At 43.9% G+C, this 21,653-nt stretch overlaps 1 protein-coding gene across 3 annotated transcripts in view; it reads left to right on the top strand.

Moving 5' to 3' along the window:
• Positions 1-21,653, top strand: part of MCF2L2 (MCF.2 cell line derived transforming sequence-like 2) — a 130,968-nt gene that overhangs the window by 104,275 nt on the left and 5,040 nt on the right. The window contains exons 22-33 of one of the 3 annotated variants that reach the window (XM_063407961.1): positions 666-887; positions 2,124-2,216; positions 2,617-2,695; positions 3,729-3,801; positions 6,888-6,997; positions 10,808-10,903; positions 13,437-13,526; positions 15,637-15,708; positions 17,353-17,439; positions 19,500-19,618; positions 20,166-20,278; positions 21,025-21,128. In XM_063407961.1, coding sequence (XP_063264031.1) covers positions 666-887; positions 2,124-2,216; positions 2,617-2,695; positions 3,729-3,801; positions 6,888-6,997; positions 10,808-10,903; positions 13,437-13,526; positions 15,637-15,708; positions 17,353-17,439; positions 19,500-19,618; positions 20,166-20,278; positions 21,025-21,128 — 1,258 coding nt within the window. Of the gene's footprint in view, positions 1-665; positions 888-2,123; positions 2,217-2,616; positions 2,696-3,728; positions 3,802-6,887; positions 6,998-10,807; positions 11,678-13,436; positions 13,527-15,636; positions 15,709-17,352; positions 17,440-19,499; positions 19,619-20,165; positions 20,279-21,024; positions 21,129-21,653 lie in introns of those variants that run through there. The other 2 variants (XM_063407960.1, XM_063407959.1) reach the window with 2 other exon arrangements.

A 21,653-nucleotide genomic window follows, 5' to 3' on the forward strand; every position in this document is an offset into this window, starting at 1 on the left:
AATTTAGAAAGGTCCAGTTCCTGCCTAGTTTCACTCTCCCTCAGGTACTTTTATGGCTCCTTGGTGCATTGACTCCCTCTTTGCCCAGGGCTGTGCAGCGTTGCATAGTTTGAGGTGCTGAGCCAAGGAACGATTGACAAAGCTTGTTAAGACTATTTTGAACAGGAGGGAATTACATACCTACATAGCTCCAGGCACTGATCCGTGACTTCAGGCATCTAAGCTCTTTCAAGGTTTTGCCCAGGGATGGAGGAAGCTTGTACAAGAGCGGAAACTGAAACCAGATCTTCCAGAGTCAAAGCCTTTGTTTGGGTGCTGGACTGCACTGGGCCTTCCTCCTGCCTTGGAGTCAGGAGCCTTGAAACCCAGTTTTTGTCAGGAGTAGCTTCCTCTGAGGTCACCAGAGGGGACAGCCTGTGTGTCACATCCAAAGGGATCCTGAGATGGATCTTAAATGCTGACTATGAGTGAGGAGACAGACTGGGGATTATGGACATGGAGACCAGTGAGTTTATGGTCATAAGAAGAAACCACACAGCAAGGGGCCTTGTGCACTCTTTAACACAAGGGATGCCTCTGCCTGGAATCTCAAACACCACCAGAGGAAAGAATTGTGCCTGGGACTACCTTGGGTGGAATATGATTCTCTTTTCCTTGCTTGCTAGGGGGATGTCAGTGAGCTTGGCAAGCTGTTGATGCAGGGTTCCTTCAATGTATGGACTGACCACAAGAAGGGGCACAACAAGGTGAAGGACTTGGCTAGGTTCAAACCAATGCAGAGACACCTCTTCCTCTACACAAAGATGCTACTTTTCTGCAAGAAACGGGAGCAGAACACCGATGGCCATGAGAAGACAGCTTCATACAGCTTTAAAAATTCATTAAAGGTAATAAATGCAGTAATGCTGGGGGAGGGAAACAAGTCCACAAGACAAGGATGTTTCCATGAGGGTATTTGAAGAAGGTGCACATACCTGGAGCTGTCTTGCACCCCTGAGTAAATGAGCTCCCATTTAGTGTTGGGCTGGAGACAGACAGAGCTGTATGTCCTACAACTGCAGGTGTGAGCCTTGTTCTTGGCACCTTGATACAAAGGGGCACCTTGGGTGTTCTTGCCCACATCCCATAAAGAGAAGCCAGACTGAATGGGCCTGTCACAGTTCTGCCTATGGGCATCCTCCAAGTGCAGCTCTATTGCAAGTTTTACTATTGACACAGTGGAGCAGATATATTCTGTAACAGTAACAGCTACAGATGAATCAGTGCAGTAGAAATGCCCTTTTATTTGCAAGAGCAAAATTTCCAGATATGAGTCAGGACATTTTTAAGGTGTGAATCACAAGCAGGCCACATTTTGTCTCTCAGCACATTGGTGTGACACTCGTGACTTTAGCCAGCTAACACGGATCATTGAGTGTTCCAAACTTATCACAGGGTACCCAGGAATTGTAACAGAACTGGTTCAAGGCTTGAACCAATTCAAATAAACATTTCAAGTTTCTTCCTGTAGAGATAGAAGGAACAGGGGCATAACACCGTCTAAATCTTTAAATTAATGCTCATGTGAATGTGAACAAGAGGCATGAACAAATACAGGAAGAAGAGAAGCTGGTTAGGAACAAATGAACTTCAAAATTGTGATGAAAAAATTTTCATTTAGGAAATCTAGAATTATTTTCTTCAGGTTTGTTGGGTCATCTGGATTTGCAGATTGGTCATTAAATCTCACAAAGCCCTATTCCATTCCTCTTCCACTCTCACTTCAGTGGGTCACTGATGCCACGTGAGAAAACAGTCTTCCTAAAACTGAAAATTTGTCAAGGTGAACAAGAGCCAGGATGGGGTTGAAAACTGATCCACAGATTAAGCAATAAAAGAAAAGAGGATAAATTCACAATCAGACATTAGCTTGGGTTAATTTTGACCATTCTTTTTCCCTTTAGCAATCAAAAAAATGAATGACAAATTAGATATTGAGAAATAACATGCTCCAAATTTTACTTTTAATGACTCCCTAAGGTGTCAGAAGTATGCAGACTTTTAAAAATGCTTCTCAGAGGATCAAGTTTAAAGACTATTGATATTTTCCAGATTGCATCTTCTTCTTTTCTATTTTGAAATAGATGAGCACTGTGGGCATTACAGAAAATGTAAAAGGGGATAACAAGAAGTTTGAGATCTGGTATAATGGCAGAGAAGAAGTCTATATCATTCAGGTAATGACAATCCTTTTTGTTTCCAAGGGGTATATTTTCTTTCAACTGAATTGTTTTTAAGAATGTTCACTGTCCTATACACTCCAGAAACAATAGCCATTGAAAGCTTCATTTTTGTGTAGACACTGAAATGGCCAATTTATTGTGAAAACGGTCATGATTTTGGCTAAAAAAAGAAATGAAGTAATGGGGAATTTCTTAGAATGCTGGACAGAAAAGCAAGGACAGGACCTCAGATTCGTGGTAACTTTTCCATCTTGAGGAGAGTCTGCTTTGCTGAAAGCTGGCCACAGTGTTCCAATCCTTGGCAAAACTGAGAGCCAGTGTAGGTCAGGGCAGCCCAGTGATTGGCAGCATGTTTTAACTGGATCTGCTTTGCCCTATCCTCTTTTGTTCTCAGGCATCTTCTGTTGAGCTGAAGAACACCTGGATTTCAGAGATCCGCAAGGTCCTGACAGGACAGCTGGAAGCATGCAGAGGTGAGGCTCACAGAGGATGGGGATGTGTCCTTCCCTCTGCAGCTGTGTGTGACAATACGGGGCTGGGACAGGTGGCAGTGCCAGCCAGGACCACCAATGAAGCCAGCAAGGACCAGCTGGGCAGTTGCAGCATTGGTGGGATTTAAAGCCGTGTCCTGATCAAAGGAAATTTCTTGGACTCTTATAAACAACATGGGTAACTATTCCATTCACAGTTAGTCCAAGGAACATGGTTTTCCTCTGTTTTTCTCCTCAAGCAACTCCCCATCAACAAAGCACTTGAGTTTAATCTTTCAGTGCTGCCCCGTCCCCTTGTCACTTCTCTTTCACTGATAGGAGGTTCATCTTTTTTCAGCGTGAAACAGGCCAGGGATCTCAGCAATGTGAGAGTTTGAAAGCAGCTCCTCCCATTGCTTCCTCACTTCTCAGTGTCTGACTCTCCTGCCCCTGAAATCCAGGCTCTGAGCAACTGTCTTAAAATTTTTCTTCACTCAGCATTTACTGGACAAAGTACAAGTCTGTTGTTACCTTGCAGCCCTGCAAAAAGAGTGAACAAGTGGCATATGAATAACATTTTCTGATTGCTGTTTGTATGCTGAGCAAAAGCATTCTGCAGAGAGATGGGGATATATTCTGCTGTGCAGCTGAGTATGCAAAAGGACTGATGGACATGTGTTGCTAAATCCAGAAAAAGCTATGAGGCACAAAACTTGTATTCTAGCAAAAAGGCCATTATGCCCATTCTCTAGATCCACCTCATGCAGTTAGCTAGGAAGAGGTGCTGAGGAGAGAGAAGGTAGCAGTGGAAGAAATCTCTTTTGTAGTGAAAAAATGTGAGTAGAAGAGTTAAAAGTGAACTAAAAGGTTTCATTAAGACCTTGATATGCCTTTCTCTTCAAGTACAAGCATTCCATTTTGATTGCAGTGGCAGTCAAAATCTCTCCTCTCCTCTTTCTCTCTCCCACTTTCTACTTAAACTCAGAAGCAGCTTACACATTTTGGAGCAATTTCTTTTTTGCTTTTTCTTTAACAGAAGCAAGTCAACTGCACCAAAGAATCACTGAGAGTGTGTATCATGCACCAATGGATTCCTCCAATGCAAGCAGGTAACCACAGCTGCCTTAACCAGCTGACATAACCAGGGCCATGTTTTGTCTTGCATTTGTGCTTTTGCAGTACATAAATTCTTAGGGTTTTGTGTTTAGCTTTGTGGGTATGAATTTACTCAATTGTCTTCAAAGTATTTAAAGATATATAAATACAGATAAAGGTTTGCTCAAGAGAGAACTAATATCACTAATATCATAATAACTAATGCAAAATTAATTTCAAACATTAACTCAAGTTTAGACAAAAAGTATTGGAAAATTTCCAGGATCTTAAATGGAGCTGTCAGCAAAGTTTTGTAATGACCCAGTTGCTGGGCAAGTTTAAGGTAAGTTGGCATGGGATATCACTGTAATTTTAGCAGGATCAAGCAAACCAGGACATCCCAGGTAAGAGCCAGCCTTTGAGACTTGTACAACTCAATGCAAGAAATATTAAACAGATGTAGTGCTATTAATCCTGCACCATATTTTATCTAGGCTTGGTTAAATTGCTTTGTTTAGGGTTCAAGGGTGGAAATCTTTCAGCAGAACCACCTTGGGGATAGGAAAAAAATATTACAGTAAGATATGAAGTGCAATCACAGAAATGTTTCAGAATAATCCAGATATGTGTCCTTCCTATAAGGCTCTTAAAGTGAGATTTTCCAGACCATAAATTACAGACAAAATATGTCAAGAGAAAATTAATTAACTCCAGAAGAAAGGCCATGTGATCACTATTTGTCCTAGAGTGGATTAAACCAAAGGAAAAATGAAGTGTTTGTTGTCCTCACTCTGCCTACTGTGCCAGAAAAGGAGAGGTCAGATGGTCCTGCTCCAAATGCTGTTATTATAGGAACAGGAAGAATGCAGTGAGTCTTCATGAAAGAACAGTGCTCTGGGCTGTGATGAATGGCACAAAGTTCAGGGTGTCCCATTATCTGTAATGTATGTCCCCAAGAGGAGCAGGGGCAGCAGAATTGCAGCACCAAGCTGGCTCTGCAGTGGTTGATGTGAGATGTATCCAGATTTCCCCAGGCTGGGGAGCCCTTTCTGCAGCCTGTTCTGGGATGCTGGCTGGAGACAGGGAGGGGAAGGCAGAGCTGGAGTGCCACAGCCACCCTGTGGCACAGTCTGTGCTCAGGACCAAGCAGCCCCAGTTGTGAGAGGTGCTGGAGCCACTGGAGACAGCATTTGCTAATGAACAGCCAGCCCCATCAGTGCTCTGCCAGCAGACAGAGGCTAATTAATCATTGTCATGTTATCTACCCAAGAGACACCTACTCCTGGGTTCCCATGTGTGACAGTGACTCTGCTGTTTGTTGGGAATGTCAGACTCTGCTGTGACATTGGGGAAATCTGTTTGCAGGATGCTTTCCCCTCCCCAGGCTGTATCTGTCCCGTGACAAAGACTGTCCCCTTTAGTGTGTACATGCCACCAACACCACCTGGGACTGCAATTCCATGAGATAAGGCAGGCCTGACTCGGGATTGGAGCTGAGGTGTTGGGGAAAGGGACACTTAGAGCCAGTGTCCTTCATACAGGCAGTTACTGAGTGTCCCTAAGTTCTCTTTAATCTATTTCAATTCTCTCTCTCCAAATTCTTCCACAAAGTTCACTGTTTAATCCTAGAATGAGATGCCCTGTGGTATCTATTGCTGCTGTATCTCTCTCAAGGGATGGCTGCTGCATTTCATTGATAATCAAATGATCCCTTTGTATTGTTTTCTAATCTATTTAAATATATGAAACTTAAATAGTCTATTGTTCTAACTGCTTAACTATCTGCTTTGCTGGAAATGACTGATGCAGTCATACATCCATGTAAACATATCCTGTGTAAAAAACTCTTGGAATTTGGCTGATGATGTTTCAGAAAAGCTCGTGTATTTTCTTGGGGTCTTTCTCACAGCTGTAAATCTTTAACTCTGTCAGCTACATATTTCAGTTATCCCAGCCTAGCTAGGAAGAAAGAGAGGAAAAAGAATAAGGAAATGTGAGTGTGCTTTGGATTTGTTCCCATGTTTATTTTGAGCCCCATTTTGTACCTGACATTAGGCTGCAAAATCACATTTTGATTTAGTACAGGAGGTAACAGAGACCTTGCTGAGGTTCCATCAGGAACAGGTCAGAAGTTCAAATGCAAAACAATGAGTCCTGGACTGCCTTATATTTAGAAAAGGTATTTACAGATCTCTAGTATTTAAAATTTTTTGAAGTTTTTAATGATATCTTGGGCCTTCCCCTACAGCAGAAAAAGCCCTGTGAATGTTAAGTGTAGCAGTTCATGTGTTAATTAACGTGTAAGCAGCAGTTTAATTGCTGATACATGTCAATAACAAGCACTTTGGCAAAGAGTATTTCAAATGTGTAGATACAATGATTTGCGTGGAGCAGTCTGCTGAAGATAAGAGTCAAACAGCCCAATTAAATCACCAGACATTTGCAAAACAATGAGGATAAGAACCACAATAAAACCTTGCAGCCTGGATGTCCTGCAAGCCTGGGACAGGGGCGTTGGTCCCCATACAGACCTTGGCCAGTACCTGCTCAGGTTTGTCAAGGTGGGTCCTCCCATTTGTGATTCAGCTGCAGACAGGGATATCCCAGGGATATACCGGGATTCATGTTCCAAAAAGCAGAAGAAACGGAAGCTGGGGAAGCCAATAAATTTATATGTTGCTCTATGCATGGCATGACCTCTACACGACCATCCAGTATCCATTTCCCTCCTGGAGACAAATCTATTTATTCTGCAAAGGATAGAAAATCTGGATTACCTTTTCTTACCTGGCTTCCTGCTCCAACCATTTGCACTGGCAGAAAGAACTTGTGCAGACAACCAGTTTGTTTCTACATTTTTCCCTTCTCAACTCTGATGAAGCACATCCCTCACTGTGTGGTGTGGAGAGGAGGCAGGATGGGTTTTTTCCACCATACATCCCTGCACAGAGGCAGGCTTTTATTGCACACAGCGTTTTAAAACCAGCCCTTTGTTCCTTAGGGCTTCCATGTCAGAGGGTAAAAAAGAATGCTCAGTGATCAGTGCTTTATTAGATGTTAACCAGGGATGTTACTATTTTTGTATTTCTTTTGTCCCAAGGTATAGCAGGAAGTCATCAAGTATATATGAAAACAAATCTGAGACATCAAATGTGGATGCATCTAACAACAAAAACAGGAATTCCAGTCCCAGCGCCAGGCAAAAGAGAGGTAGGAGTTCTGACAGAACTTTTGCTTCCTAAGGGTAATATTTTTATATTTGCACATATTTCTGGAGCTTGATGAGGCTACTTTAAATCTACATTGTTTTAATCCAAAATCAAATAACCAATGTTACAAAGCTGAATGATTGTACCATGGAAATTTGTGAGCACCAAAAGGCATTACCCATTTAGGGCTTTAAGTCTGAGTTTTGATGCTTTATAGTGCTCTTTATACAACTTGTGTTGCTTAAAAATAGAACTTAGGGGACAATAGCATATGTGTTTTAACCTTCTGCATCCTGGTGAAGTTGATTTCCAGACATACTTAATTTAATTTTTTTTTCTGCAGACTTTACTAAGTGATTTCTTTGCTTTAAGTCAAGGAGAGTTTTTTGCCTCTTCTGTGTATATCAGTTCTCCTCAGGTGTACAGTAAATAAACCCACAGGCAGTCACAGAAAGTCCCTCCATTATTTCAGGCCATAAGTACAATAGATCTTCTATACAACAGAGGTTAAAATAAACACTATAAAGAAACTGAATCTCATCTGACAGTAGCAGGAACAGAAAATATTTTGACAGCAGTTTCTCTTTTAGGCAGTATTTCTTAATGTTGAACAAAGAATTTTCTAGTAATATGAAGAAAGACAATTGTGAGGTCTTAAGAGATTAATGCCCAAAAGAAGTGTAAAGTAACAAAGACAGCAAAAAAGGAAATGGAATATCTCTCTTAGAAAAATAGGCTATTCTCCAAAAGATTTTTCATTGCATTTGGTTTTCATGCTGTGATAAAAGTTATGGATTCTTCATTTAAAAACCCAAACTTAAAAATTTCTTTCAGTAAAATTGTATTTTCATAACACTTAGACTTTTTTTAATTAAAAAAAAAAAAGTAGAAAAGTAGCTTTTCCTTTTAAGTATATAAACCCATTTAAAAAAATCCAGGAAGATGACTGATGTTTTCTAACTGTCCAGTTTACTCAGGAGTGTGGGAACTGGGATCACATTCCATGCTGATTGTCATTCTTCTGTCTTCTGCTTTCCCATGAGCAGCTCCTCAGGGCTCTGGCTGGGATCCCACTGGCTCAGCTCAGAGCATCCTCATCCTCTGGTGGGTGGCTCTTCCTGCAGGGCTGGGCACTGAGTCCATTCTTGCTTGGTGATTCGGGTATCTGGAGTTGCAAACCTCACTCTGCAGAGCCAGCAAAATGCTCTCCAGCTCCAGATGTGCCACCAAAACTCGAGTTTGTGTCCCTGTGAGGCACCCGGGGCGCTGCAGGGGGCTGAACTCAAAAATGCCCCAACACTCGGCACAGAGCCTGGGGCTCTGCCAAAACTGTCTCTTTTGTGCCACCTACTGCCTGTAAATGCTTCCAGTACCGGTGTACTTAATGTGAACACAGATTATTTTAAAATATGGGGGAGTTTCTGTACTACAGAAGGGGAGGGTACTATTGACAAGCTATTTCAGTTTCGTTATTCTTATTGATAAGTGCCTGTGGCAGAGTTTTCTACGTGTAAACCTGGACCTGTGTGGACCTGACTGGTGGAGTCACTGCCTTGAAATGAAATGGGAGCAAATCCAGCAGGAACCTGTGGGGACCCCCTTGTCAGCAGGGTCAGCTGCAGCAAGTTGCTCACAGCCATGTCCATTTGGGCTCTGAACAGCTCCAGGGTTGGTCACTCCATAATTTCCATGGGGACACTGTCCTAGGTATAACCCCTTTTACAGTGAAAAGCGGTTTTCACATCTTTAAATGGAGTTTCCCATATTTCAATTTGTGCCCATTGCCTCTCCCATCCTTTCACTGGACTCCACTGAGAAGGATCTGGCTCCATCTTCTTTATAAGACCCTCCTGAGCCTTTTCTCCTCCAGGCTGTGCAATCGCAGCTCTTTCACTCTCTGCTCATGTCAGCTACTGCAGTTTCTCAGTGATCCTCGTGGCCTTTCACTGGATTTACTCGAGTCTGCCCATGTCCTGAGCAGCCCAGGGTGGGACAGCACTGCAGGAGTGTCTCCCTTGTGCTGAGGGGAATCATCACCTCCCTGGAGCTGCTGGCACAGCTCTGCCTAATGCAGCCCAGGATGCTGTTGGCTTTCTTTGCCACAAGTATGCACTGCAGGCTCTTGTTCAGCCTGCTGCCCTGGTTTTCATCATGTTTGGAAATCGTTTCCAGGGTTGTTTGTTATACCTGCAGAATGAAGAAAAAGGTTTGAAATAACTCAGGTGGAGACAACATTACTTTAGAGACCGGTGTCTAATGCTTTGCTGGTGCTGAGAGGCTGTGGGGACTTGTGAAATGCAAAGGGATCCTCAGTGAAGGGATTCCATTGCAGAGCTGAAGAACCAACACAGGAACCCACCCCTCTACACATGCACTGCTGCACTCCCTGTGGGACCCTCTGATAATTAAATGCTATGGATTTTCTCGCCCTAAGAAAACAGAAAGTAAATATATTTTATATACCAGTTTTTGAATTCTTCACAAGCTACAGTATGTGTACAAAGATTGCCTGGCAGTGGGAACAGCCATGGCAGGGAATGGCAAACACAGACTGGAGGGCAAAGGCAGCCCCACAGCTGAAGCCGCTGCTCAGGAGCAGCTCCTTGCCAGATGCACCTGCCTGGCCCAGAGCTGGCACTGAGCACTGGGGAGGAGGAGATGAACCACAGTGACAAAATCCTTCTGTGTTGTTAAAATCTGTTCATCTCACACCCACCTATGCATGCAGGCACCTCAGATCCTGGATTATCTTGGCTGCAAATCAGGAAGTGATGGGATGCGCTTTCCTTTGGAAGCACAGCTTGTCTGTCTATTGCTTGTCTGTCAAGTGTGGATTCACTGTCTCTTCGTGTTCCCTTTGTACTTTTGGTCTTCATTTGCCCCTCTAAAGATTTCCATGTGACAGTGTGTGAAATAGAGAGGAGGAAAAGCTACTGGTTAAATCCCAAGGCTCAGAACCAGTACCCAACACATGGTTTTTCTCCTGCTCCTTTGCCATAAACCTTCTGGGTGTTATCTGCCCACACCACGAAAGGAGCAGATGGAGGATTTGGCAGGAATGCCTGGATCTGGGGGTTGGATCTAGGTCCACCTGTTTCCTGCAATGTGAGTAACTGAGTATCTTTCAAGCCCAGAGCCTCAGGACCTGGATCCACCTGTGAGTGATCTGGGCAGAGGCAGCTGAATCAGCATGGCTGATTATTCCTGCAGCAGCCTGGCATGTGAGCATGGCATCCTTACCTCCCAGCAAACCAGGAGATCAATTGCATGACTCCCTGCTGGCTTCAGAGGTTTTAGAAAGGCTTCAGCAGCTAAGGCTGAAGGTGTGCCAGCCACAGGGCTGGTGAGGGCAGACTCTTCAGTGCCAGTGCTGGATTGCAGAAGTGGGGCTGCTCTCAACACTTGCACATCCTGCACTGCAAGGCTTCTTCTCTTATTTCTCCCTACAACTCACTGTTCCAACCAACTATGTGTTTCTGTAATAGAAGGCACTAGCTTGCTGCTAAATTGTATTTTCCTTTGATGAGAGCTACCTCCCTTCACCTGTTATCCTTTGGTTTTGTTTTGTTGTTGTTCTCCATTAAAACTCAGTGAGCCAAACTCAACCCACAGGCTGAGTTTGGTTCAGCTGGTTTACTCACCCTGACCTCATGTCACCTCTCTAATTGATTAGCTCTTGCTCAGGCTTGAACTGAATCAAAATTTATTTATTTCTTTTTAGTTGTCATCCAGTGCTAACCTTTCCTTTCCCATAAGCTGAACAGCTGGTCCTTCCTTCCTTATTTCTCTTCCCTCTCCCTCTCTCTCCTAGTTGATGCTTCCAGCAGCCTTAACCTTGAGCGCACAGCGCTTGCTAGAAAGCGATTCACATTGCAAGGTCTTTCCAACCGCAGAGCTCCACCCAAAGGTAAAATCACCCATGCAGCATTTGGTGTCAGGCCATCTGTCTCCTGCACTGCCACACTGTTCTCTCCATCCCATGGTGCCATCCATCACCGTTTCCTCAAGTGCTGCCCACCCAAATGCTCCCTGCTGGTGCACACAGGGGCTCCTCTGCTCAAAGACACCGCCACCAAAAATCGCTCCCACAGCAGCGCTGGCAAGGCAACCTCTGGGCTGGCTGGTTGGGTCTTTTACTGGTGCACAGTGCAAATAACATTTGTTTCCAGTTTCTCTCAAGGATCAAAGTGTGAACTGGTTTTAAATGATCGACCGAACTTGTTTCAGCAGCTGACAGGCTTGAAGAAAAAGAGTATTATGTCTGTTGTGCTACATGAGATCTTCATGTGTGAAATCATTCCTTGGTTGGACATCTGTTTTTTCAAATATTGTTCAGCTGTGGCCTAGTGGGGAATCAGAATTCAGGAGATCTGGGGTTTCATTCCACTTGATTGTGTTATAGGACACTGTAAAATGCTGTGCTTTGAGTACTTGTGCATAAATGTTTAGTAGATATCCATGAAGAGAGAGCATTGTGAGTTCCTGTGATGGCTGTACAAGTAAGAGACTATGGAGGAAAGAAAGAAATGTGAATAGAAATTAAATTGAATGACTTCTTACAATCACTTCCTGAAAAGATACTGTAATTACTCCCTTTATTGTTTTTGTGTGGTTTTTCTCCTGTAATGATAAATAATATTTCCTCTGTGAGACAATGGGTTAGTATGCAGTGATGGAGAAGGTGAGCATCAAAGGAGGAAGAACCAAGATGAAAGCATAAAAGCAGAAATACAGAAATATTAAATTATAATGTGATAAAGTAGACAAGAAAGCACCAAGAGTCAGCACTGCTGTAAGATTCTGGCTATAAGATTATGAGGTAGTGAGATCCAAGATGGACAAACAACGTTTAATGTCTGAATATAAAAATAAATGGGTTTTAGATCTTGTGACTCAGAAAAATCAATGACAAAACACAGATTTTAAAAATAATGCTGTAATTTTTGCAGGACAGTTTTGTTTGGGGCCTCTTTTTAATCTGAGTTTTTCTTGTCACATGAACTGTCTTGCCTGTATTCAGTGTTGCAGGCAGCGAAGCACAGCTTGGAAGAGCTGGCACCCCCTCAGCTGTAGGTGCTCTGAGTTCAAAGCCCTGCTGGGTCTGGTTACTTGAGATTCCTGTGGAACACGAGAATTCCCTGACACAATGTCCCGTTTCACCTCGTGGTGCTGCTCTGCTGCTGAGCTGCTCTGGCCAGGGGGAAGCGCTGGCAGCCAGGCGGGGTGGCCGGCAGAGCGTGGGCATCCCTGTGGGCAAAGCCTCAGCACTGCAGGGGCTGCTGCTGAGGCAGCTTGGAAGGTGGCAGAAGGGAACAGGGAAGTGTCTGCAATCAGCTTGTCCTGCTCCTGAACACTTCATCTGAAGGTTTTTGTTACTGGCCAGGGGAAGGATGGTGTGTTGAGCTGAGAGTACTTTGGTTCAGACCTGCTGTGTCTGTTCCTTTCCAGAGCACATAGGAAGGTCTAAACAACATAATACCCCAACTAACTAGGGTGAAAACAAGATTGGGTATCAACTGGCAGTGGAGCATGGATGCTCAGAGAACTGAACTGTCTGCCTAGGCTGGATATGACAGGCTGGAAAATGTTGTACATAATCATTTTGGTGTTTTAGCCAAAGAAATGCTCTGATGTCTGGAGAAGAAACTTTAGCATCCTGCACTCCATCAGTGCAGAGATCCCTGGGGGAGCCATCCCAGAGCTGGCACCAAAGTGTATCCAAGTCCACACTCAAAGCACCCTTCATCTCTCCACTCCTGGGTCAGCATTAGCCATCCTGGTTTGCAGAGCCAAGTTCTTATTCCTTGGGGTGGGCACAGCTTCAGCACATCTCACAGTGGAATGTGGGGAAGCCGTGTCTTTACTCCTGAGCAGACTTAGAGGAAAGGCAGGACATAAATAAGGAAACAAAAGCCCACTATGTAGCCTTTACTTTTTCCAAGCTGGTTTGCACTGGTCAAGATGGAAGCTCGGAGAATGTTTTCAGGTATTCACACAGTTAAATTTCAGAAATGACAAATGTGAACTCCGAACCATTCATGCTTGTTTTCAATGTATTTCAGGTCAGTCATCACAGAACAAGCAGTTCAGTGTCTAAAGTGATCCAAACCTCATCTGTAGACACACACCCCATTCCAGGCATCATGCTCATTTCTCTGTGTTTTGTAGCTGTACTTGGACACTAGTTGGTTGCTAAAATAATTGGCCTAAGTCTCTTTTCTGAAGTATTAAAATAGGTGCAATTGGAATTCCTTTGACAATATGTTCATAATAACATTTCTGTGCTTTTCACCTTGTTGAGGGTGTTTTTTCCTGTTTTAGAGGTGCAACCTTTCTTTTCTTTACCCCTTTCCAGCTGCTGCTTTGCTTTGAACATCTTTTACCCTCAGTGCTTATTAACCTCTAACCCTGCCCTGCATTGCATCTGTCTGTTCTCCCAGATCCAGAGTCTAAGGACAGAGAAGTTACCCGTCGCTTTTCCCTAGCCTCCTCCATCAGCACCACAGGCAATGCTTCTGCTGTGACCAAAGGTACTGCCCTGCTGCTTGCTTAGCTCCCCCTCCCTGCCACTCACTGCCCCATGCTGCTCACAGGGTGAGTACCTCAGGCTCAGCTTTCACAAAGCCACGAGGTTCCAGGAGAAGAAGGGTCAGCACCAGTGTAACACCTGCAGGGAGGCAGGCCAGGACATTTTGAAGGTGTATTGAGGCTGCTGCCAGCACACAGAGTGACTCTTCCCATTTTCTCCATTGTAGGCTTCAAAAAGTGTTGCTGGTGTCCATGGAAATTGGATTAATTTTTGGCTGATGTGGGATTAGGTTTCCAACTTCTCCCTGGTTTGGATGAACTGATGTTCAGTTGAAATTATTTCTCTGTTTCCTTAAAGCTCTTTAGGATTTTTGCTTTCAAGAAGGAGAGAATCTCCTGATTGCATAGCAGATATCAGATACTGAGAAAGCCTGAAATCAAGCCCAAACCAGAGAAGCAATAGATACCAGTTTTAATCACATTTAGCAATATCACTGTTATGATTAGAAACTGTGTTTGCAGGGAGATTTTCCTACGTGTAAGGGAGCTGGGTGCCAAATGCACTGAACTCATGCAGTTTGTGTGGGAGCTTATGGAAGTTTTATTTATGTCCTTTATTTAGCTTTAGAAAAGGCACTTTTACAAAATATAAGTTACTGTACTAGTGCCTAGATTTAAACTCAAATGCAACCCATGCATTTAGGCAAGTTGATTGAGTTGAAAACCAGTAGTATCGTGGGCACATATGCCTACATGTCAGGGACAATTTTGACAACAGAACATGTGGTCTTACATGGAATTCTGAATATACTGCCTTTTGGCAGTTCCAGGAATGGACTGGAGGAACTGATTTGCAAGGTTAAGATTTTCAGGGCAATTCACGAATCAAAATAGAAGGAAAAATGGCAGAATTAATTAGTGTAAAATCTTTGCTCTATACTTGTCAGGAAGAAAGTTGCTCAGTATGTGTTGCCTTCTCCACAGCTGTGAAGGATGTGAGCCACATCCTTGGCTGCAATGAGGGCACGGTGGGGTTGGGCAGAGCATGTGATAGTCTCACTACCTACAAATGTTTCTTTGACAGCACCTTTAGACCACAGAACTGGAACATCCTCACATGGAAGTCATGAGCATAGCACAGGAGAAGAGGTTATTGCAGCTTTTTGCCCTCAGCAACAACTCAGAAATACATGATCAGTTGCTAAATTATGGGAAGACTGAGTTATTTCCTAATAATTATCTGAGGAACAGAATGAAGCACAAATGTACAAAGGAAATGGGCAACCAAGGGTTGTTCTTTAGTGTGGTTTATCAAAGAGAGCATGTGTGAATTGCAATGAAAATTAAAATTTGTCACAGTTCCATACCAAAAAGTCTTATCCTAGAATCCTGACTGCCCAAAGACTGTTGGCAATCTCTTGGGATACTGAGAAAGCTACTTCTGCAATGATTTTCAAAGCTAGAAAACAGAATCAGTGCTTTTCAATTAAATGTTTTATTTACAGCATCTGCTTTAAGAAAATATTTGAGATGACAAAAGAACCGAAGCCTGGGTCCTGTCTCAGCATCAGCCCAGGTGCAGATCTAGGCAGGTGTTGTGGGCACCACTTCTGAGGCTGCAGCTGCTGCTGCCTCTGATCCTCACTGCTGCCAGCTCAGCTCCCCACACTGTGCAGTCAGGGCACAGGAGGGGCACGGGGCTGGACCCACGGCTGCACCCACGGCTGCACCCACGGCTGCACCCACGGCTGCTGTTCCCCACGTCTGTGGGTCAGAGGTGGTGGCTCTGTGGGCTGTGCCCTGCCAGCCTCACCGGTGAAGGCTGGGACTGCACGTCTGGCTGCCTTAGTGCCATCTCCTGGGCAAGAGAGAGAGGGAACATCTGGGAGACCTGAATGGAAGCAGATTCTTTTGCTGTGATGTCTCAATGTTTTTTGACAAAAGGGGTCTGTTCCCTACCCACTTCGCAGAAGTGGTGTATCTTCACCACCAAAACCTAATTGTTGTTCATTCTTCTGGGTGAAATTAAAAGTGTTGGGTAGTTAGTGTTTTCAGGTGATAGGAAAGCAAGTTTCTCCTTTACAGCCTTGTGACTCTGTAAACTTCACACAGGTCCCCTTGTTCCTGCAGTTAAAGTCAAGAGACATGAAATAAAGAGTGACCCAACCCCCCTGGGGTTTGAAGGTAGGAGTATTTGCATCCTGCATGAAAACCTCGTTTGATACCATTCACTGAATTCACATCTCATCACAGCTGGTGGATGACACTGGAGTCCATTAGGGGGTTGGGGTCAGTTTATCTGCATAATTGGCAGAAAGACAGCTTGTCCTGTCCCCTGCACTCATATTCACCTAGGCATGGGCCTAAATTAATCCCCCAGATCTCTGTTTTGGGAAGTAAAGCTCTAGACTGTCACCTGGATCTGGATTTTCTGCCTGGCTCTGCCTCCCTCCATAGGGAGCAGTACCAGTAGCCAAGGGGCTACTTTCCACCTTCACCTGCATCCTGACCACTTGCACCCCTCTTCCCTTGGTAGTTTCTACTCCTAATGAGAGAAGCAGGAGCCATGTGCATGATGACTACAGGGGAGGCCAGACTGTGCATTAATAGCCATTTCAGGTGCAGTGTTTCATTTCAGACAAGCAGAATTTCCACCACTTTGTTGCAGCAGATTCATAAATTACTGTTTCATAAACAATACCAAAGAGTTAAATTGGGATGCTGTTCCTCAGCCGCTGGAAGATCACCAGCTTCCACTGAAGCTTTCCCCTTTACCTGACCATTTGCCTTAGGGGGACACAAGGAGCCAGGACAGGCAGGAGGGAGATGCAGGCTGAGGAATCCTTTCATAGCATTGTGTTATTCTGCACAAAAACTTACTGGGAAGAGCTGGTGAACAGGCCAGTGATGGAATTGGTGAAATATCACAGCTATCTCCCAACAGAAGAAGAGAATGGAACAGAGAGGTTGGAAGCAACAACTCAGAGACAGCAGAAGTAATTTTGCTGTTTGCAGAGTATTTTCTTTTGCCAGTGACCCCTGGCACTATGTTTAGAACCCTCCTGGCACCCAGCAGCAGAGTTTCCCAAAGTGTGGGGTTTATGCCTTGCTTTCCTCACTGACAGATGCCCTGATGTCTCATCCCCTGTGGCTGCAGAAGCCGGGGAGGTTTCATGGTTCAAGTATCTGCAGCATAGAACCGACTTGCTGCTCACAGGTTAAAGGCAAGGCACTGCTGCACAGCATCCCTCACCAGACTGAGTATCTTTAAGTAGGAAACAATGAACATTATCATCCCTTTACCAGAAGATATTGCTCCTATTGCCAGGGCTCTAACTGAGGCAATAATACAAGTGATTCCCCCCCAAAATTCTGTTGCATTCATCAAGAGTGCAATCATTAATTTCTGGTCTCCCTGGTCCCCATTTAGCTGCTGTATGGATTAGGATCAAAACTATAAATTATCATCTACAAAATGATTTGAAATGCTGCAAGGAAAATATGTTAAAAATGGGCAAGGATGCTGTAATGAAATAGAACACTGCACTGTTCACTCAGCAATTGTCTTCCTTAACTAACATCAATACTTCTGTTTGATTCATTTCGCTGTTCTCTGTCCTTCTCAGACTTACAGTTTTTCTGTGGAATGCTGCTGTCCTTTCACTCATTTGTGCTGGTCATGTGTCTCCTCTTTTATAACTGTTGGACCCCAGTCCACCTGTTTGTTAAAGAGACTGTCAGTTGCAGAGGTGATGCAGAAATTCACTTTGTTCTGGTTGTCTGGTCACTATTTCACCTTGAAGACACAAATTGTACTTCCTGTCACAGATGCTTTTGAGAACACCATTTTGGCCCAGGCTAAATGTAATGCTGGTTCTACCACGAGATCCGTACCTAGATCTGCTTCACAGACAGGTAAACAAAAGTATTTGTAAACTCCATTTGAGAGTGCAAACTAAATTTATGATAATATTTACTCTCTTTATTATAAGGAGAGTTTTCTCTTTTGGTGAATATAATTTCCCGTCAAAACAATGAAGAACAAGCTTGGATCACTAGCTTAGAAACAATGTCCCAGATTCTGGTTTTCTGAGGTCAGGATAAAATAATTCTTTTAATTGAAAGCAGAGAGAGCTCAGAATTGGATCTGTCTTATTTTATAAGAATTAAGCATGAGAAACAAGCTGTTTCTTAGTCTCAGAAACAGTCTTAGCTGTTTCTTAGAATAGTGATTTCTGAGGAAGAGGGAGGCTCATGCATGTATTTGTAAGGAATTCTTGCTGGTGAGGTTTCTAAATGACAGTGGAATCTTTGTCTAATGGGGTAGAGGGATATCTTTTTCTCTTGGTGTTTGTAGTCCAGACTGAATTGGAACTTAAATTTCAGTAGCAAGTTGAAGTTAATTAGAATCAGCATGTTCTTGTATGTTTAGACCTTTGCTAGTATGGCTGCTGTGAATAAACAGGTACAGGTCAGTGTCCCTTGAGAGGCTGCTTTACACCTTTAGAAGTGCAGATGAGCAGACCACACCTGTGGGGCGATGGCTGGGGATGCAGCTCTGCTGGAGGAAGGTCCCTGTGTCCCTTGTAACTGGGTTGCAGTGCTGGAGCAGACAGTCCCTGGGTGGCAGAGGGGGCTGCAGAGCTGCATGGCCATGCATTGCACCAAGCAATGCTTGTAGCAGAGAGGATGTTCATGGGGCAGGACTAAATAAACCAATTAATAAACCTCTTTCTTCCAGATCAGGTCACTTTTCTGTTTACTGCCTGAACTGCCTGGCTTGAGTTTTGTATTGTCTCAGGCCAGTTTTGTTGTGGGTTGAGAGTGCTGGGATGTGCATAATCCCACTGTGTGAGCATCTGTCTCCATGCCTTGTGCTCAGAACTTTGCTTTGTTGAGAGCAATGGCCCTCAGGATGTAAAGAACTTGGTTCAGCATCTGCTCAGCCCAAGCCCCTGTGCCTCAGCCAATGCCCAGCAGGTACATTAATTAGGAAGGCACATGGTAAGTTGACTGACTCCATTCAGCTTGTATCTGACAGGGCTGCAGAATCATTTGGTAGATGCAAGGTCTGTTTCCTCTGAGCTGGACTGCAGTCATCCCCATCCCCACCAGAAAAGGGACAGGCATCAAGTGCAGGGAAGTGCAGATGATGATTGCCTTCTGCACAAAAGAGCCTGAGCTACTTGTGCACCGTGGGAGCCTCAGGCAGACAGGTCTTACCAGGCTCAGCCTCAGTTTCCCTCAGGACACATCCTATAGACATGCCTGTTTTAGGTGAAGAGAGACTGGCTGTTGAGCTTGGGCTGGAAACCTCTCTTTGAGTCCATCCCAATGGGTTGGGGTGGTTCTGGTGAAAATCATGCAGTGAGACAGGTAACAGCACAAATATGACTGAGGTCTCTCCTCACCCCCCTGGCTGTCTTTGTGCCTTGCTGTTTCCTCTGTCCCTTCCCTGCACTTGCAGCCTGCTCCATGGTATAGCCTTGGGAATTGCTCAGGTGGTACTATCACCTTGGGGTGAGATGGAGATAAGAAGTCAAGCAAAATTCCATGGCTTTGTACTTACCTAAACATGTGGAGGTAAGCTGGAAAGTGAATGACCATGGCCTTCTGAAAGTCATGTCAGCACAAGTTACCATGTGCTCTGCAGGAGGATTCCTGGTCCTTGTTTTTTGTACCTCCTGAGCTGAAGGGACTGAGCAATGCTGAGCACTGGAAGTATCCATGGGTATGAACACTGCAGCCACACATGCTGCTCTCACACAGGGACAGTGAGTGGTACAGGCTTTTAGAGACAGAATAATGTGACATCATTTTTATGGCAAAACCATGAATAAGCTATAAAAAAGTACCAGCACTTCGGTAAGTGGAAGAGTGGGAAGTGAACCTGCGACATTCATTCTACAAAGACTGATTCTCAAAGAGGCTAATGTCTGGTAGCTAACCCTTTCTGGTTTATCTCTTTTGAAAAGGTTGGCCCAGCAGGCAGATGCCTTCTCTAGACACATTTGAAGATTTCGAAGCCATCCCTTCCAGCATGGATGAACTCTCCAACTCTTCTGATTTGGAGGAAGAGACCAACCCCAACAATGTAATTGCTTTTTAAAATTACACTGCCCTTTCCCAGCACAGCTTCCTCCTCTCTAAGGATCACATGTGACCTGCAAAGTTTGGGTTCATACCAGCCTTAAATCCATGGATGTGTGGGAATACAGAAGATGAAAATTTGATCTGAGGTGTTGGAAGATTATTACAAGACTTTTGTTGATTAGGATGAGGATCATAAAAAGTCACCCATACTTGTAAGCTGTTAGTTTGCCTGCTACCAAAGTGAGGGAAAACTCTGAGTATTTAAATAAGTAATTTAGGACTTTTCCAGATAACTTCACCTGGTATCACAAACCCAATTTTTTTATCAGAATAATGGCTGTTGGGTTAAGCCTAAAGTCTAAATTCAGAGAACAAGTATATCCAAATTTTGATTAATATTTAACCTGGGCATGATAAAACACAATTGCCTATAGAAGAAATCTCTGCCAGCTTGAAATGTTTAATTCAGTATTTAACTAAAATCTCTTGCACAGTTTTCTTTCATCCATTTTGACTGTATTTCTGGTGCCTTGTTTCATTCATTTTAGGGGAGCAATCTCTTCCGTGTCGAAGGCAGTTTTGACAGCTGTTTCCCAGATTCTCTGACTCTTGAGGATGGAGATTTAGTGCAGTTTGTGCAGGAAGGAGAGAATGGGCAGTGGTGAGTATGGCAGACAGACACAACTGGACAGGTAGAACAGCCATAACCTCCTGGAAAAGATGGAAAATATTCAGAATAATGTCAAAATCTCTTCAAAATCAATCCAAATCCACTCAATCCATTGATCACAACATGAAAGAGGCAGTGGGAGGCATGAACACACAAAGCAGCTTTGGTTAATTGCACTGGGTGGCTTTGATCCCAAATGCTTGTGACATGAGGTTTAAGGGGACAAGTTTGTGTAAAGGAAATGGATGGGAATAGTTGGGCTTTTGACACCAGAAGGAAATCTGTCAAAGGCAGCACCCTCCTGTAGGATACATCCATAAAATCCCCACACCTTCCACTGAGAGGACTTTCTCATAATGGCTGGTGGGTTAAACCTAAAGTCTAAATGCAGAGAACAGGTCTATCTGAATTTTGATGAATATTAAACCTGGGCATGTTAAAACACAGTTGCCTACAGAAGAAATCTCTGCCAGCTTGAAATGCCTAATTCAGTATTTAACTAAAATCTCTTGAAGTGTTCTTTCATCCATAGTGATTGTAGATCGATGATCTTGAAGGTCTCTTGCAACCCAGTGATTCTGTGATTCTCTGATTCTGTATGGATACCTGTAGGACTGCTCTGGGTCCTCTGCCTTCCTCCTTAGTTTAGGAAATAATAGCCAAACATGCACCTCTAAGAAACACAACGCAGGGAAAGGCAATGCAGGAAAATTCACTGCCTGTTTTCTGAGTTTCAGGTTAGTGAAGAAACTGGTCTCTGAGAAAAGCGACTGGGTTCCCTCCAGTATATTGCAGCCAGCAGAGGGGGACAGTAACAACATAATCAAGAGCAGCAATGCAGGTAATACAGAAAATGTGTTACTGGTTTGGTGTTTTTTTTCTCCATACTGAAAAAGAATGCAATAGTAAAAAAAAAAAAGTGATAAAAAGTGCACTTTCTGTATTAAAGTACTTACCTGAGTGCATGTCTGTGCTGCAGTCTCTGGTGACATGGCTGAGCTAACCTGAGATTTGGTGCCTGGGTGTCAGAGCTGGTCAGGCACAGCAGCTTTCCTTGGCCTGGCTGAATTGTTTTCCCCTTTCTGAGCAGAACTTGAATCTCCCATCCAGTCTCTGTAGCTATCAGTACTGGCTGCTTTACAGGGAGCCCAAGTGTCTCATACACAGGGTGTGAATGCAGGACAGCTTTGATCCTGGCATGGATAGACTTTGGATGTAGACCAGCATCAGGGCTGTGCTTCTGGCCTAGGTTTGAACACATTAAAATTTCATGAACCATTACTGCCTTCATCATATTTCACAGCTGGCTCCAAAAGCTGCTGGAAGGGCTGCTCTGGCAAGATTTCAGCCAAATCAGCACTAAAAG

The sequence above is a fragment of the Prinia subflava genome, chromosome 11 (genome assembly GCF_021018805.1).
Source record: "Prinia subflava isolate CZ2003 ecotype Zambia chromosome 11, Cam_Psub_1.2, whole genome shotgun sequence".
NCBI classification, from domain to species: domain Eukaryota; kingdom Metazoa; phylum Chordata; class Aves; order Passeriformes; family Cisticolidae; genus Prinia; species Prinia subflava.